General features: G+C 46.5%; 1 protein-coding gene across 1 annotated transcript in view; it reads right to left on the bottom strand.

Moving 5' to 3' along the window:
• Nucleotides 1-5,537: 5,537 nt before the first annotated feature.
• Nucleotides 5,538-18,150, bottom strand: part of CERCAM (cerebral endothelial cell adhesion molecule) — a 41,889-nt gene continuing 29,276 nt past the window's right edge. Inside the window, exons 12-13 of the mRNA XM_060251369.1 lie at nt 10,493-10,752; nt 5,538-5,578 (exon numbers count right to left, since the gene is read on the bottom strand). Coding sequence (XP_060107352.1) covers nt 10,503-10,752 — 250 coding nt within the window. The 3' untranslated portion in view covers nt 5,538-5,578; nt 10,493-10,502. The remainder of the gene's footprint in view (nt 5,579-10,492; nt 10,753-18,150) is intronic.

Consider the following 18,150-nt stretch of genomic DNA (forward strand, 5'->3'; position numbering starts at 1 on the left):
GGAAGGAAGGAAGGAAGGAAGGAAGGAAGGAAGGAAGGAAGGAAGGAAGGAAGGAAGGAAGGAAGGAAGGAAGGAAGGAAGGAAGTTACTGCTGTTGTATAGAAAAGCATTCTAGTCAAATGAAAGGAGGGGACGGGTGGCAGCGGCTGGCGTGCCAGTCAGCAGGCAAAGGACGGAAGCAAACTAGGCACTTGCCAGGGGCACTGGGGGGGGAGCCCAATTCGGCAACCCCACCCTCCCAGCGCCCTAGGCAAGCACCTAGTTTGCCTAGTGAGCAAGCCGACCGTGTCCACCCGGAACTAGCCTAGTGCGAAATCGATAAGGGTCCGGATTTGAGACTCTTACTTCTCGCACGTGTTTTTGGTTTCCCTCGCACAAGCTAAGTTTAATCAGTCAGTAAATAATCATCCCTGAAGGGGCTATTGGCTCAGTGGTGGAAAGTCCCAGTTTCAACCCACCCTGGTATCTCCTGTTAAAAGGATCCCAGCTAACAGAGGTATCAGCCCTTCCAGTAGGCTTTTACCAGGAAGATGAGGTCACATGTTGGGTTCTTTAAAAACTTCTGTGGCTTTAAAGTAGCTTTTAAAAACAATTTTTTTTTGCAAAGGCTTAACAATATGATCGTAGAATCATAGAGTTGGAAGGGACCTCCAAGGTCATCTAGGCTAACCCCCCTACACAATGCACAAATACCAAACCCGAAGTTCACAAGATCAGCATTGCTGCCAGAGATGGCCATCTAGCCTATGTTTAAAAACCTCCAAAGGAGGAGAGCCCACCACCTCCCAAGGAAGCCCATTTCACTGAAGAACTGCTCTGTCAGGAAGTTCTTCCTAATGTTTAGTTGAAAACACTTCTGATTTAATTTCAGTCCACTGGTTCTTGTCCAACCTTCTGGGGCCATAGAAAACAACTCACACCATCCTCTTCAAGAACTTGAAGATGGTGATCATATCACCTCTCAGTCATTTCCTCTCCAGGCTACTCATACCCAGCTCCTTCAGAGCCAGTTTGGTGTAGTGGTTAAGTGTGCGGACTCTTATCTGGGAGAACCGGGTTTGATTCCCCACTCCTCCACTTGCACCTGCTAGCATGGCCTTGGGTCAGCCATAGCTCTGGCAGAGGTTGTCCTTGAAAGGGCAGCTGCTGTGAGAGCCCTCTCCAGCCCCACCCACCTCACAGGGTGTCTGTTGTGGGGGAGGAAGGGAAAAGAGATTGTGAGCCGCTCTAAAACTCTTCGGAGTGGAGGGCGGGATATAAATCCAATATCTTTATCTACCTCACAGGGTGTCTGTTGTGAGGGAGGAAGATAAAGGAGATTGTGAGCCATTCTGAGACTCTTCGGAGTGGAGGGCGGGATATAAATCCAATATCATCTTCTTCTTTCCTTGTAGGACTTGATCTCTAGACCCCTCATCATCTTCATTGTTCTCCTCTGGACATGTTCCAGCTTGTCTATGTCATTCTTAAATTGAACTGAACACAATACTCTAGAGCACAATACTAACCAGAGCAGAGTAAAGCAATGCCATCACTTCGTATGATCTGGACACTACACTTCTGTTGATACAGCCCAAAATTGCATTGGCCTTTTTAGCTACCGCATCACAGTGCTGACTCATGTTCACTACATGGTCCACTAAGACTCCTAGATCCTTTTCACGCATACTACTGCCAAGACAAGTCTCCCCCCATCCTTTAATGATGTATTAGATTTTTCCTACCTAAATGCAGAACTTTACATTTATCCCTGTTTAAATGCATTTGATTTGTTTTAGCCCAGTTTTCCAGCCTGTTAAGATCATCCTGTATCCTGTCTCTGTCTTCTACTGTATTTGCTCCCCCTCCCAATTTAGTATCATCTGCAGATTTGATAAGCATTCCTTCTAGTTTTTCATCCAAATCATTTATAAAGGTATTCAACAAAACAGGTCCCAGGACAGATCCTTGAGGCACTCCTCTTGTCACTCCTCTCCAAGAGGATGAGGAACCGTTATGTAGACCCAAACTGGGGAGTGAGTGAGACATACAGACCCACAACTGCCAAAGCTGAGATTTCATTTTAAGAGAGCAAGTTTGCAGATTTTGAGGAGTCAAGACAGCTCCTGCTAAAATGGGCCATGCCCATACCCATGCCCATGTGGCTAAAAAGGCAAATGCAGTTTGGGGCTGTATCAACAGAAGTTTAGTGTCCAGATCATACGAAGTGATGGTATCGCTTTACTCTGCTCTGGTAAGACCTCACCTGGAGTACTGTGTTCAGTTTTGGGCACCACATTTTAAGAAGGATATAGACGAGCTAGAACGAGTCCAGAGGAGGGCGATGAAGATGGTGAGGGGTCTGGAGACCAAGTCCTATGGGGAAAGGTTAAAGGAGCTGGGGATGTTTAGCCTGGAGAGGAGACAGCCGAGAGGTGATCTGATCATCTTCAAGTATTTGAAGGGCTGTCATATGGAGGACGGTATGGAATTGTTTTCTGTGGCCCCGGAAGGTAGGACCAGAACCAATGGGTTGAAATTAAATCAAAAGAGTTTCCAATCAACATTAGGAAGAACTTCCTGACCGTTAGAGCGGTTCCTCAGTGGAACAGGCTTTCTCCTAGGGAGGTGGTGGGCTCTCCTTCTTTGGAGGTTTTGAAACAGAGGCTAGATGGACATCTGTCAGCGATGAAGATCCTGTGAATTTAGGGGGAGGTGTCTGTGAGTTTCCTGCATTGTGCAGGGGGGTTGGACTAGATGACCCTGGAGGTCCCTTCCAACTCTATGATTCTATACCACCCTAGTTCCAAACAGCCTTTGCAGGATCCAGGTTCAGTCTCATGTGTGTGTTAGGGCTACCAAGCTCCCACTGGGGGTGGGGATTCCCTGGTTTAGGGGGCCCCAACTGCTGGTAGGGAGCAGGCTGCTGGGGGGAATCCCTGCTCCCCAAGAGCCCCAGCGTCGTGCAACGTGCCCTGCAAAATGACAACACCCGGAGGTGACGTCATCACACTGGGCTTGTTGTGCCAGGGACACTCTAGGATTCATGGTGAAACTCTATGGTACCATAGAATTTTTACTGCAAATCCTAGAGCATCGCACTGGGGACACTCTAGGATTCACGGTAAAACTCTATGGTACCATAGTTTTACCACGAATCCTAGAGCATGCCTGGCGTGACATGCCCAGCACAATGATGGCACTTCTGGGTGATGTCATTGCGCCGAGAGAAGATCCCCCACTGCAGTGGCGGAGGGCAACCCGTGTGTGTGTGTGTGTGTGAATGCTGTCAAGTTGATTAATTACCTCCAAAACATCCTCTTCATTAACAGCCTTGCTCAGGTCTTGCAAACTGAGGGGTGTAGCTGCCTTTGTAGAGTCAATCCATCTCATGCTGGGTCTTCCTCTTTTCCTGCTTTGAAACTTTCCAAGTGTTGTTGTCTTTCCCCAGAGATTCTTGTCTTCTCGTAATCCCTGGTAGCGCCAAGTTAATTCAGCAGCAGCGCACTTGGAGAAAGTCCTCTGCCTCAGGCTCTCGGAGACAGACACATCCAGGCCTCATTTTGGGGACCTCTAAAATTTACTGTGCTCTTTCTTAACCCCACCCCCCAAATACTCGCTTCTGGGCTCCATTGTTCAAAACCCCTGTGAGAATTTTGCCGAACTCTACGATTTGACAAACTTTCTAATCTTTTCCCCACAAAAAACAGGAAAATAACCAAAACATCTAAAGCAGACAGATGGAAATCTTCATCATGGCCACTGTGGCCGCGTGGAAGAAAGTAATTTTAAAAGCGTGATGGGAGTAAGGTTTGATTCTGACAATTATAATTCAAGAAGCATTTTACGGCAGATGCCGAGCTGATATAATTCAGTGCACCTTCTGGTGAATGTCAGGGGAGTGTGGCATATGCAAAGGAGCTAATGAGCTCTGGCATCTCTTTTTCTACAAAATGACCCCTGCTCCTAGATATACCATTTCAGCTGCCTAAGCATTTCCCAAGGAGGTCCTGTGACAGCCTATAAACAAGAAACCAGCTCTCTGGGAAAGTGGGACTTGAGTGAAGAAGACGACTGTAGATTTATACCCCACTCTTCTCTCTGAATAAGAGTCTCAGAGCGGCTTACAATCTCCTTTATCTCCTTCCCCCACAACAGACACCCTGTGAGGAAGGTGGGGCTGAGAGAGCTCTCGCAGAAGCTGCCCTTTCAAGGACAGCTCTGCGAGAGCTATGGCTGACCCAAGGCCATTCCAGCAGCTGCAAGTGGAGGAGTGGAATCAAACCCAGTTCTCCCAGGTAAGAGTCTGCACACTTAACCACTACACCAAACCAAGGGCGGATTCTCCCCGTAGCAAACCTACAGCTCCCTGTCCTATTATACAAATCTTATCCCTCCATCCCTTTGCTAAACAAACAAAATATTTAAAGAAGCACAAGACAATTGAAAGAAATGCAGAAACGGATTAACAATCGAAGACTACTCATTGACTTTATTGAGATTGCACCACTGGAAATTGTCTGGTCACAACTAAAGTGCTAAGTTCCTGACCCTCAAAGCCTACCATGGCCCCAGGTTCAGGAGATTCCCGCCCCCCCCCCCCCGAAGTATTTGCACCCAAAATGCAGAGTTGCTTCCCCCCCTGCCCCATGACAGTTCCTGCGCCTTTGGCAGCTGTGTCACGAGCAGCAACTCAGCTCTGCATGCTTTTCCCTACATGAAGAATGCAGTGCAACGTCACGTTGGTGGCAATTCCAGGGACACCAAGTCCTCTAGCTGGCAACCGCAATGTTAGTGAGGAGAACACAGCCTGCAGTAAACACATCCTTCTGGGAAAGTGAATAAGAGCTTGCGTTTAATCTGCAATTTAATTTTTCTCGGTTCAGTTCGATTAAAATATAACCAAGGCCTAGCATGGCGACTCTACGCTAGGACCAGGCAGAACGTGAGGTGAAAATGGTTCACGGGAAGTCTTATTTTTGCTCCATTGGCTTGGAGGAATTTGTTTGCAACCACCGTTTCTGGGACACAGAGGTGATTCCTGAATACTCCCAGCTGGCTTATTAAGAAGGCACTGTCTCTTCCTCTTCTTGGCTTCCATGGAAACATAAACAGAAAGACACCCCCCTCGCACAGCTAAGAGGCTGTTCAAATAATCCATCCAAACTAGGGGTTTAAGACATCCAAACGGTCTGTTTCAAGAATAAACCCCTGTACAAAAGAACCCACATCCAGGCAGGCTGCAGTAAAGCAGAAGTCTCAGGTTCCACACAGGAAAAATGTCACCTAAAAGGGTCCGAGGTTGGGTCCAACCAGAAACATCCGACCTCCTTGTGAAGGAAGCTGTAGTTCTAGGAGACGCTAAAGGAGAAAGCATATATTGCTGGGCCCAAATGTAGCACGGAAGCCCAGAGAGGGAGATTCCAGAAGTGCTGGGAATGCACAAACGGATCTCTGACGTCGGTTTTCAAAACAGTACCTTTCTTGTTCCTCCACACCAAGCAGGCACAGTTTTCCTCAAGGGGAGTTGGGGGAGGGAAGGGAGGAGATCAAGCCCAAATTTTTGCCTCCTTCACATCTGTGGAACAGAGGGATGACTCTGGAACAGAAGAGAGACATAAATGTCATTTGGGAAGACAAATCTGACAACTGACAAATAATGCACCTTCAATCCACTTCCAATGCACTTATCAACTGCATTTTACTGTGTGAACTGGCAAAATCCAGTCGGAAAGTGCACTGAAAGTGGATTAAAGATGCACTATTTAGTGTGTGTGATCACAGCATCAGAGTCTCAGAGCAGTCACAGTCTCCTTCACTTCCCCCCCGCCCCCCACAACATACACCCTGTGAGGAGGGTGGGGCTGAGAGGGCTCTCACAGCAGCTGCCCTTTCAAGGACAACTCCTACGAGAGCTCTGGCTGACCCAAGGCCATTCCAGCAGCTGCAAGTGGAGGAGTGAGAAATCAAACCCGGTTCGCCTATATAAGAGTCGGCACACTTAACTACACCAAAATAAAGTGCACAGTTGTAGCATCCTGAAACCATCATCCCCCCCCCCCCCCCCCAAACCCGGTCCGTGGAAAAACTGTCTTCCAAAAAACTGGTCCCTGGTGCCAAAAAGGTCGGGGACCGCTGGTTTTGTCCATTGCTATCATCTCATGCCAAACTTGCAAAATTATCAAGAAAAATGTACAACAGTATGGTTTCCAGTCAGGGTTGCCAATCCCCAGGTGGGAGAAAATGAACAACATCTCCGCGAGTACTAAGCCTCTTTTCCATTTCTTCTTTTCCGAAATGGAAAAGAGGCTATGGCTGACTCAAGGCCATTCCAGCGGATGCAAGTGAAGGAGTGGGGAATTAAACCGGGTTCTCCCCGAGAGGAGTCCGCGCACTTAACCACTACACCAAACTGGCTACTCAAGTTACTGAAGCGGTTAACAATGTTCTCATTTATTTAAAATATCAAGAGACCTGGGATACCTGACATTAATATAATGGAAATCAGAAGCTTGCCATCTTGGATTTTTAATATGTATGGAAATGTTTTTATATCTCTAATTTTAATATGCTTGTAAATTGCTAATGTTTTTAAACTGTTGTTTGCCGCCCTGAGCCTGTCAGGAGAGGGCAGGATATAAATCTGATAAATAAAACAATAGTTAAACAAATAATTAAAAAAATAAGTTGACTGAAAATGCATTGATTTGATTGAAAATTGGTTTTCTTAGTTTGCTTTCTGTTATATTTTTTTAGAAGTGGGATGAGATCTGTGCGATTTCCTACATGGAAGAGGCTTCCTCTCAGGAAGCCTGTAAAACTGACAGCCGCCTTCGCTGCCATGGCTTTGTGCTGCTTCGCCTGGTTCTTATTACACCCCGGTTTTATTACTGGAACACTGAGGGCCTCCAGGCCATGAAGCCTCTCACTTCTCCTCCTCCGGCTGGAGCACCAGCCTCCCCCGTCAACAAAAGCTTTTTTTAAAAAAAGAAAACTCCCCCAAAAGCATGCTGAGCATGCCAGGTGGTGAACAGGAGACAAGCTTTCCTGGCTCAGCTCTCCAGCTGCAGATGACATGGGTTACCTTGATTGAGAGCCAGGTTGGTGTAGTGGTGAAGCGTGCGGGCTCTTATCTGGGAGAACCGGGTTTGATTCCCCCCTCCTCCACTTGCAGCTGCTGGAATGGCCTTGGGTCAGCCAGAGCTCTCGCAGAGCTGTCCTTGAAAAGGAGAGCCGGTAGCAGAGACTTGAGCATGTACGCGTTGATCCGTGACTGCATTCTTTGTACTGTGGCTCCAGTTAAAACAGCACTGAGAGAAGACTGACGAAGGGTAAAACCAACGAAACCGTAGGAAATCTCTTCTCTCTGTGAGAAGTTGTGCACCATGACGCGTTGTGTGGGTGTTCGCTCTATTATTTTGCTGCATGGACTTATTATAAACCGTGCACTAAATGTTTGTTTGAGTGATAATTCAACCGGTGAGGTTTTGAAGGATATATTGTGCTTGATACACAGGTACCTGTGCTATTGTATTATTAGTTCCTTGAAAGGGCAGCTGCTGTAAGAGCTCTCTCAGCCTCGCCTACCTCGCAGGGTGTCTATTGTGTGTGTGTGGTGGGGGGGAGGTAAAGGAGATTGTGACCGCTAGAGTATAAGGCGGGATATAAATCCAATATCATCATCTTCTTCTTGCTCACTCTGGAATCTGCGGGGTTTCTTGAAAATTTCTTGCCCTGACCCATTTTGGAGAAGTCTCATGGCAAGAGCTGAGCCTGAACAGATATCCTCCAGAGAGTCTCCCATCCTGCCAAACGCCGACTGTTTAGCCTTGGAGACACGAGAACAGCTGTGGGCAGGAGGCTGCCAGAAAAACTGGGGACTGGCGGAGAAAGCATGCCAGGTGACCAAATGTTCAGGTCACCTGCCAGGGTTCCTCAGGTGTTTGCATCAGGATCTTGATCAAGTTCAAGCTAATAGCAGGTTCCGTTTTGTATGTTCCCAAGTCAGTGCTTTCAGGGCTTGGGCTCTCTCCAGAGAGCCCGCTTTGGCGGGGGAGGGTGGGATATAAGAATAAATTTATTATTATTATTATTAGATCAGGTTCCTGTCAGTGGTAAAACAGATGGTAGAAAAAAAGGGGGACTCCCTGCGTTAAAGCTAAGCTATAACAGAAGAAACATCAGGGTGAGACTATTAACACTTTTCCAACAAAGAATTTATTGTAAGAAACAAATAACAGGGTAATGATAAAAACTCCATAGCCGGGGTGTCGAACTCATTTGTTATGAGGGCTGGATCTGACATAAATGAGACCGTGTTGGGCCGTGCCGTGCTGAACTGGGCCATGTGTGTTCCTATTTAAGATTAGGTAGCAGAGACAGAAACTTTATAAAGGACACAGACAAACACAATGAAAGATTTTTTTTTTTTTAAACCCTTAAACTAAAACATGCTTAAAACATTAGCATTCGTTGCTCTTAAAGGTACTTTCTTTGTATTTCTCCCATAGGATCTAAAGAACTGAGGAAAGGAAGTTCTGGCTCTTTCATTCCTTCCTCGGGGGACCAGGACGGGGAGGAGCCTCAGCCAATAGAAGGATGAGAGGCTTGGCTCAGTAGCTCTGCTGCGCAACTGAGAGAGCCTGGCAAAGCAAGCTCTGCTCCCCCCCCCTTCCACTGACAGGAACAAGGGAGGCGCCTCAGCCAATGGAGGAAATAGAGGTTTTGCTCTGTAGCTGCTGTGCGGCTAAGCAAGCCTGGCAACGCAAGCTGTGATGCGGAAGGGAGCAAGAGAGGGGGAGAAGGAAGCAGATGACAGCCAGTTGATCGGAGGCCTGATAGGAACCCTCCAGGGGCCTGATTCGCCTGGGCCGCATGTTTGACATCCCTGCCCTATAGCCTCTGTTTCTCCACAGTCTGCAATAAGCTATACAAGAGTGCACACAGGCACTTTAACACAACCTCTATTTCCAAACGGTGTGCATTAGAATAAACCAGAGTGCACACAGGCACTTTTGGAGCACTTTTTGCAGGCACTTTTAAAAGGTTAATAGTCTGCATGTGGCTCATAAACCGAAACATTTGAAAACAGTCTGCGATAAATTCTTTTTTAGAATAGCGTTAATAGTTTCACCCTAATGTTTCTTCTGTTATAGCAGTAAAACAGACAGCAAGACTATGGCTTGGTCTTGACATGAAGCATATAAACCCTAGAAAAACCTGTCGAATCAGACCGATCCATCTAACTCAGCATCTTCTTTTCCACAGGGGTCAAACAGATGATGATGATGATGATATTGGATTTATATCCCGCCCTCCACTCCGAAGAGTCTCAGAGCGGCTCACAATCTCCTTTCCCTTCCTCCCCCACAACAAACACCCTGTGAGGTGGGTGGGGCTGGAGAGGGCTCTCACAGCAGCTGCCCTTTCAAGGACAACCTCTGCCAGAGCTATGGCTGACCCAAGGCCATTCCAGCAGGTGCAGGTGGAGGAGTGGGGAATCAAACCCGGTTTTCCCAGATAAGAGTCTGCACACTTAACCACTACACCAAACTGGCCCCAGAAAGCTCCCAAAGCAGGTGCAGAGGCCAATGCCAGCAGTTTAGACATTAAGGGCTGTGTATTGCATAATGCCGAGGGGACAGCACATTTACACTGTTATACAAGCTGTAGACTCACTACTTTACATTGTAGCCAAGTGTCATTTCTTCAGTGTTGTCACATGAAAAGATATACTTAAATATTTACAAAATGTGAGGGGGTGTACTCACTTCTGCGACATACTGTACGTGAGGTACAGACATACCGAAAAATGAACTTGAATCGCTCACATTCAAAATATACCATGCACTATTTACTGCGCTATTCTGTGCTAGCAGTTTTGCACAAAGGAAGCCCGAACTCTACATTATCCGCATGCATTTATCTATAGTTGGGTATTCCTGTTTTATGTTACATTTGTAAAGGTAAAGATAGTCCTCTGTGCAAGCACCGAGTCATTACCAACCCATGGGGTGACGTCACATCATGATGTTTTCTTGGCAGACTTTTTATGGGGTGGCTTGCCATTGCCTTCCCCAGTCATCTTCCCTTTACTGCCAGCAAGCTGGGTACTCATTTTACCAACTTCAGAAGGATGGAAGGCTGAGTCAACCTTGAGCTGGCTACCTGAACCCAGCTTCCACCGGGATCAAACTCAGGTTGTGAACAGAACTTGGACTGCAGTACTTGCAGCTTACCAGTCTGCGCCACGGGACTCACAGAGCGCTAATCACAAAAACTTTTGAGTACAACTTCTCCACTGCGTGTGTGCACCCCCCCACACACACCATGTTCTGCATGTAAACACATAAAGCAGCTTTTAAAAAGTGGGTCAGACAAATATCGACCACATTGAAAAATCCATCAACAGAGCTCTGAACTTGGGAGAGCTTTCCTGCAGCTAACAGCCTACACTTCCAGCACCAGAGTGGATTCACATCTGCCGTACAGCTGCCTTGTGGGCCTCACTTACTCAGCAGATATTATAGCTCATCCCTGGAGGCCGAGCGGAAGGAGTGGCCAGTCATGCCGCTGCCGATGGTGCGGGCATCTTTCAGCGTCTTCTGCGAGCCACTCCATTCAGTCTTGTGGGAGTCGTCGTCCCAGATGGTGGAGGTCTCCGTGTCACTCAGCCACTTCTCCTCCCCCATGTAGTGAGTGGGGTAGGCCAGCAGAGGGTCCACAGAATAAACCTGCAAGTCCCGGGTGGGGAAATACTTTTTGTAATCCCAACTGGGGGGAAAAAAAAGAGGGGAGAGGAAAGGATTAACGGAGCAGAAATCGAGTTATTGTAACAGGAAGGAGATTTTGGGGCTTGAGTCAGAGTTACTTTGAATGCAAAAGCCCAGGGGTGGAATTCTAGCAGGAGCTCCTTTGCATATTAGGTCACACACCCCTGATGTAGCCAATCCTCCAGGAGCTTACAAAAAAGATCCTTGTAAGCTCCAGGAGGATTGGCTACATCAGGGATGCGTGGCCTCATATGCAAAGGAGCTCCTGCTAGAATTCCACCCCTGCAAAAGCCCATTCACACGAAATGTGATGACGGTGGTGCCTCTGAGCATGAGCAAAAGAAATGACGTTCATCACAGGTTTAACAATAGCCAAAGATATGAACATGCAGGCCTGAGGGTTGACTTCTGATCTACCACCAATCTCTTTAGAAATCAACCCCTTAATCCTTTCATCACATCCTGGAGAATGGCAATATCATTGTAGTGGAAGACAGACTGGTTCCTGACGAATTCCAGTCACCGATAAACAAGACATTAAAGTGCAACTTGTTTAACAAGACTCACACACCACATAGAGACTGCATCCTCATTTGGATTCACATCTGAACATGCCGCTGATTATTTATGCCTCAAATTCCCAGTCCAGCAAGTGATATTTAGTTTTTTTTTGCTTTGAAAATATCAACTGGACCCTAGTGTTCCAGGATGAAAGACAATGAGAAGAACTGCAAGTTAATTGCCTTCATGTATATAGAGCCTTCAACTAACATAATTACAATAATTCATGAAAAAACATAATGTTAAATTTTGTTGTGTGACAATTAACGGTTGGTTGTTTCTGTACTCAGCATTAAGTGTCTATCTATCTAGTACATTTTCACACCACCTTTTCTCCAACGAAATCAGAATGGCACATGTGGTTCTTCCTTTCTCATTTTATCCCCACAACAACTCTGGGAGGTAGGTTAGGCTACTGGAGAGGAGGAGGAAGAGAATACAAACACAAGGATGAAGACAAAGGATTTATACCCAACTCTTCACTCAGAGTCTCTGAGCGGCTTACAATCTCCTTTCCCTTCCCCTCCCCACAGCAGACACAGCAGGTAGGTGGGGCTGAGAGAGCTCTGACAGAAACTGCTGTTGAGAGAACAGCTCTGAGAGAACTGTGACTGGCCCAAGGTCACCCAGCTGGCTGCATGTCAAGGAGTGGGGAATCAAACCTGGTTCTTCCAGATTAGAGTCTGATGTTCTTAACCACTACACAAAATGGCAGGTAGGTGGGGAGGGATGGAGAGAGACAGACAGACAGACAGACAGAGACAAAGACACAAAGAAAGACAGACACTGTCCGAAAATCACCTAATGAGCCTCAAGTCATCCAGATCATGAGCGAATCAGTATACCATGCTGGCTCTCTTCCCTATTGGGAAGAAGATCCTTCAAATAGTGGCCCTCCTTGGTCAGTTTCTACTGTGCTCTTGCATACTAGCTAGATATTTCTGCAAAAATGCTGAAATGGGTTGGACACCGTCTTATTTAGCTCTTCAGGGCTGACTCCACACAATGATTCTCTTGGATACGTTCCTTTCAAACTGTTTTTACAGTCTGTTTCTAGCCTGAGGGATGTTTTGTGAATATCAGCTCAGGATGCTAAATGTTTTGTTCTGTATCTGGCCATTTGGGTTTGTTTCATTTTTGAGATGCGTTAATTTTAAAGCATTTTTAATATTGCTATTATGATTTTGTTGTTTTTGAGATGCCTCAAACAGGCCTCTGTTGAAGCAGCATGCAAATTTTCTAAATCAATAAATCTACTAGATGGGTATTAATTTACTTAGTCCGCCTTTTTCATTGAAGTTCAAGACAGACCCCCCCCCAAAAAAAGAACAACAACAAAAGACAGACGATAAACAATGCAATAAGACCATCATGGTCACATGCAGTCTAATCATTGCTAGGTATAGATCTTGGTTCCGAAAGGCAGCGTTGCACAATGGTTAGAGTAGCAAGAAGAACAAAACCATGTAAGGCTTACATCTCAAAAGTATGAAACAACTGACAAAGATGTATATACTCAAACTATATCATTCACGGCTGATATATGCTGATAAACTGTCCTGTGTACAGGGCTTTGTTTGTAGAAAAAGCCCAGCAGGAACTCATTTGTATCTTAGGCCACACCCTATGATGTCACCAGTGTTTCACACCGGGTTTTTTGTAGAAAAAGCCCAGCAGGGACTAATTTGCATATTAGGCCACACCCCCTGACATCAAGCCTGCCAGATCTGCATTCCTGTGTGTTCCTGCCCCAAAAAAGCCCTCACTGTGTATAACAAAGTAGTGAGTCTCCAATTTTTACACTAGCAGTACAAAAACCTCAGCTATACATTATATGAACACTTACACTCCACAAATTCTACAGACTGTGTAACAAACATTCTAAGCCACTGTTGGCATTGCAATGAGTACACTGAGTCCCCCCTCCGGCTTGGAAAATTCCAAAAACTGTATAACATTCCAAAAACTGTATAACATCCATTGTATGCATAGGGAAAAGTCCATAGGGTGCTTCAGTTATTATATGCTAGCAGTGGTTTATTTAGAATGTGTGTACACAGTCTGTAGAGGAGGGGTGCCAAACTGTGGCTCAGGAGCCACATGTGGCTCTTTCACACATATTGTGTGGCTCTCAAAGCCCCCAATGCCCCATCGGCTGGCTTGGAGAAGGCATTTCTCTCTTTAAATCACTTCTCTAAGCAAAGCCAGCCAGCAGCTTGGAGAATGCATTTAAAGTTAAAGTTGCTTTATTTCCACCTCTCCCTCTCCCCTCATCTATTTGCCTGCCTGCCTTGCAGCTCTCAAACATCTGATGTTCATGTCTCACGGCCCTCAAACATTTGACGTTTATTCTACGTGGTTCTTATTAAGCATGTTTGGACACCCCTGCTGTAGAGTTTGTGGACTGTTAAGTTTTCATATAATTGGATATAGCTTATTGGATAATGTGTAGTTGAGGTTTTTGTACTGCTTGTGTAAAAATGAGAGACTCACTACTTTGTTATACACAGTACAATTTATTAGTGTATATACAGCATCATGGTACAGTTTTGAATATATGTAACATCTTTGTCACGTTGTTTCATGATAATGGTTAGAATACCATACTGGAGTAACCCAGATTAAAACGGTCAGGCAACCACAACGCTCACTGGGTGGTTTGGGGGCAGCCTCTCTTCCAGTCTGAGTAAGAACATAAGAGAAAACATGTTGGATCAGGCCAATGGCACATCCAGTCCAACACTCTGTATCACACAGGGGCCAAAAAACAAAACAAAATCAGATGCCATCAGGAGGTCCATTAGTGGGGCTAAGACACTAGAAGCCCTCCCACTGTTGCCCCCCAAGCACCAAGAATACAGAGCATCACTACCCCAGACAGTTCCAACAATACGCTGTGGCTAATAGCCACTGATGGACCTCTGCTCCATAGGTTTATCCAGTCCTCTCTTGAAGCTGCCTATGCCTGTAGCCGCCGCCACCTCCTGTGGCAGTGAATTCCATGTGTTAATCACCCTCTGGGTGAAGGACTTCCTTTTATCCTGTTCTAACCTGACTGCTCAGCAATTTCACGGAGTGTCCACGAGTACCCCACAAGGTAGTTGCTGATGTTAAAACAAAGGAGGAAAGAACCACAGATATTGTTCCAAGATCCTTGGATGAAGGCTGGATCATAATATGGCAAAGGCATAGACAGACAGTTGGCATTTTTATGGATTTTGTCCTTTTTCTATGGCTACAGTGAATGCGAGAATATATGCTTCACAGCTATATTTTAAAAAGAACCACAAGCAGACAAGCCAGGTGGTGATAATGAAAAGAAACCCTCCGCGCCACCAGCGCAAGCATCCAGCCTCTGCCAGAGATGCAACATTTTAAAGCGATTCCAAGCAGCCAAACCCAAGCCAAAAAAGGCCAGGTGAAGTTCTGGTTTCGAGCGAGAGCCTGGCTCAGATGGAAAAAAAGTCTCCAAGCTCAGCCAGCCGAGGGCTTTTGGCTGAGCCGAAGGCCAGAGGCCTGCAAATCGCATTTCCCAGCAGTCTTGAGCAAAGGCCAGACAATTCATGGGAAAACTCTCCGCAAGGCGAAACATTCCCGTGCTGAGGTCTCTTGCCACTTCTGCCTTAACAGGAGCCAAAAATGTGACACCGTGGAAGCTGGTGATTTCATCTTACTCTCCCGGAGCACCAGTTCAGCCAAAGTCAAGAAATCCAGCAATGAGGCAAGGTAATCCCTGGACCTGGGAAATTCTGCCTTTAACCCTCTTCGCTGTCATGAAGAGGACATTCCTCTTGAGCAACCAAAGGAGACAGCTAGGGTTGCCAGCCATTCCCCAGGTGGGCAGAGAAATCCAAAGCACAAGGCTTTCCCTGAAAACCGGCCTCCGTACAACCCACAAACTCAAATGTTGTAATGGAATGGCGTTTTTTGCCCAGAGTATGAAAATGTTGTAAAAAGGATTTTTGCAGCTCTAAGAAGCCTGTGCGAAACAAGGGTTCCAGTACGACCTTGTTCTTTTCGACCTTTTGGATTGCTGGCTGCATAGATTGAGAGACACTGATCAACTATTTCACCAGGACTCCTTGGAATGAACTGAGCAACGATTGCTATAATTGCTACTGGATTGATTCTTGGTGAATACGTTCCCTCTTTTGCTAAGGACTACTTGCATGGTCTACCATGAACTAATATATGCTTTTGTATCTGTTGAATTGTTTGGTGAGTTTGTGGGTTGTACGGAGGCTGGTTTTCAGGGAAAGCCTTGTGCTTTGGATTTCTCCGCCTCTAATTGCCGTGATTCTCTTTGTGGATTGCACAATCCCCAGGTGGGGGCAGGGGATCCCCCAGTTTGGAAGCCCTCTCCCTGTTTCCAGGTCATCAGAAAGCTGGGCACTGCATTATTCCCTATGGAGACTGATTCCCAAAGGGCATAATTGTCAGGACTTGTAACTTTCCTATATGCTGTTAGCTTAACTGACTCCATATTGTAACCAGATACTAACTCAATGCGCTCTCAGCCAGGCCACTAAGCAGACCGCTATGCATTTCAAACAAACTGTGATCACTGAAGGGTGGCAGATAGCCTCTGGCCAACATCTGCAGGTGCCCTTTGAAGCCGGCCGGCCAGGACATCTCAGCAAGACTCCATCCTCCCTTGCTGATAACAGACCCTGGGAAACAGACAGTTGTCTCTGGCCGTGTGAAAGATCGTTTTATTGTTGTTGCCACAAGCACATAAAAATGTAACCAATGCTAACTTCGTTATCAGTGTTATTCTGTGCCTTCAGTACTGTAGTTCTCAATAAACGCCTATACTTTTGTAACGGAGTCTTGGGCCTCGATTGAAGTTCTTCCAGTTCTGACAATAATGGAGAATCAATCTTTGGGTATCTGGGGCTCTATGGGGGCTGTTCTTTGAGGCAGAGAGGAACCAAATTTTCAGCATAGCATCTGGTGTCTTTCCTCAAACGACCCTCCAAGTTTCAAAAGGATCGGACCAGAGGGTCCAATTCTGTGAGCCCCAAAAGAAGGTGCCAGTTTGAGAGCCAGTGTGGTGTAGCGGTTAAGTGTGCGGACTCTTATCTGGGAGAAGCGGGTTTGACTCCCCACTCCTCCACTTGCAACTGCTGGAATGGCCTTGGGTCAGCCAGCGCTCTGGCAGAAGTTGTCCTTGAAAGGGCAGCTGCTGTGAGAGCCCTCTCAGACTCTCCCACCTCACAGGGTGTCTGTTGTGGGGGGAGAAGATATAGGAGATTGTAAGCCGCTCTGAGTCTCTGATTCAGAGAGAAGGGCGGGGTATAGATCTGCAGTCGTTGTCATCGTGCCCCTATCCTTCATTATTTCCAGTGGAGGGAAGGCATTTAAAAGGTGTGCCGTCCCTTTAAATGTGATGGCCAGAAATCCCTTAGGAGTTCAATTATGCTTGTCACAGCCTTGCTCCTGGCTTCACCCCCAATGTCTCCTAACTCAACTCCCAAAGTCTCCAGGCTCCACTCCCCCCCAAAGTCCCCAGATATTTCTTGAATTGGTCTTGGCAAGCCTAGAGACAGCTGATGGGGGGGACTGATGGACAGCAAAATGGGAGACACAGAGCTGGCCCCCAAGGCACTGAAGTCTCTTGGGCAAGCATCACTACAATGATCGCCCATGCATTCCTGCCCCTCTACCTGGGACAAATGGACTAGTTCAGACAGAGAAAAATGAACAGACCGAAAGTCTGGCGTTTCAGCTAGCAATACTCAGAAAACATCAGTGTCAGGACCTGGCAACAGTGATCCACGCAACAGTCACCTCGAGATTAGATTACTGTGATGCCCTCTACATGGGGCTGCCTCTGTGCTGAACCCAGAAGCTGCAGCTAGTGCAAAACGCAGCTGCCAGACTGTTGCTGGGGCTCCCAAAGTGGGAGCACATACAGCCGGGGCTGCGTGAACTGCACTGGCTGCCAGTTACATACCGGATTCGTTACAAAGTGCTGGTTATTGCCTTTAAAGCCCTATATGGCCGAAGACCTGCCTACCTTAGGGACCGTCTCTCCCTGTATGAACCCCAGAGAGCACTGAGGTCAGCAGGGAAGAACCTGCTGACTATTCCCAGGCCAAAAGAGGTAAAACTCCAGAGTACCCGCACTCGGGCTTTCTCTGTTATGGCTCCACAGCTATGGAATCAGCTTCCAGAAGAAATGCGGGCCCTGCGGGACTTTGAACAGTTCCGCAGGGCCTGCAAGACCATCCTTTTTCGAATGGCCTTCACCGACTAAAACTGCTAAGTAACTCACCATCTGTATAATAGCACCAACATATTAATATTAATTTTATTGTTTTTAGAATTTTAATAGATTTTAATCAACTGTAGTTTAATATTGTTAAATATTGTACAATGTATGTATTGAATCTCTGTTGTTAGCCGCCCTGAGCCTGCTTCGGCGAGGAGGGCGGGATATAAATAAAATTTGATGATGATGATGATGGAATGTTCCAGGACATACTGTTGCTAGTGATCTCAACGCTTCAGTTGCACCAAAACAACTGTCAAAATATTTCTGGTGCAAAAGGATTTCTGGTGTTGCATTAGGATGCCATCTCATTTCTCCACCAGGCTTGAACAAAGACACGGGTTTTCTCACACATAACAGGTTGGATCCAGACTATGTTTTCCAGTGGAAGAATGGTCTTTCCTCCCTCCTCCCACTGGTCTAAAAAAAAAAAATCCTGCTCCTGGGAGTATGGGTTGGGAGTCATCAGAACATAAGAGAAGCCATGTTGGATCAGGCCAATGGCCCATCCACTCCAACACTCTGTGTCATACAGTGGCCAAAAAACCAGGTGTCATCAGGAGG

The sequence above is a fragment of the Heteronotia binoei genome, chromosome 12 (assembly GCF_032191835.1).
Source record: "Heteronotia binoei isolate CCM8104 ecotype False Entrance Well chromosome 12, APGP_CSIRO_Hbin_v1, whole genome shotgun sequence".
Taxonomy (NCBI): domain Eukaryota; kingdom Metazoa; phylum Chordata; class Lepidosauria; order Squamata; family Gekkonidae; genus Heteronotia; species Heteronotia binoei.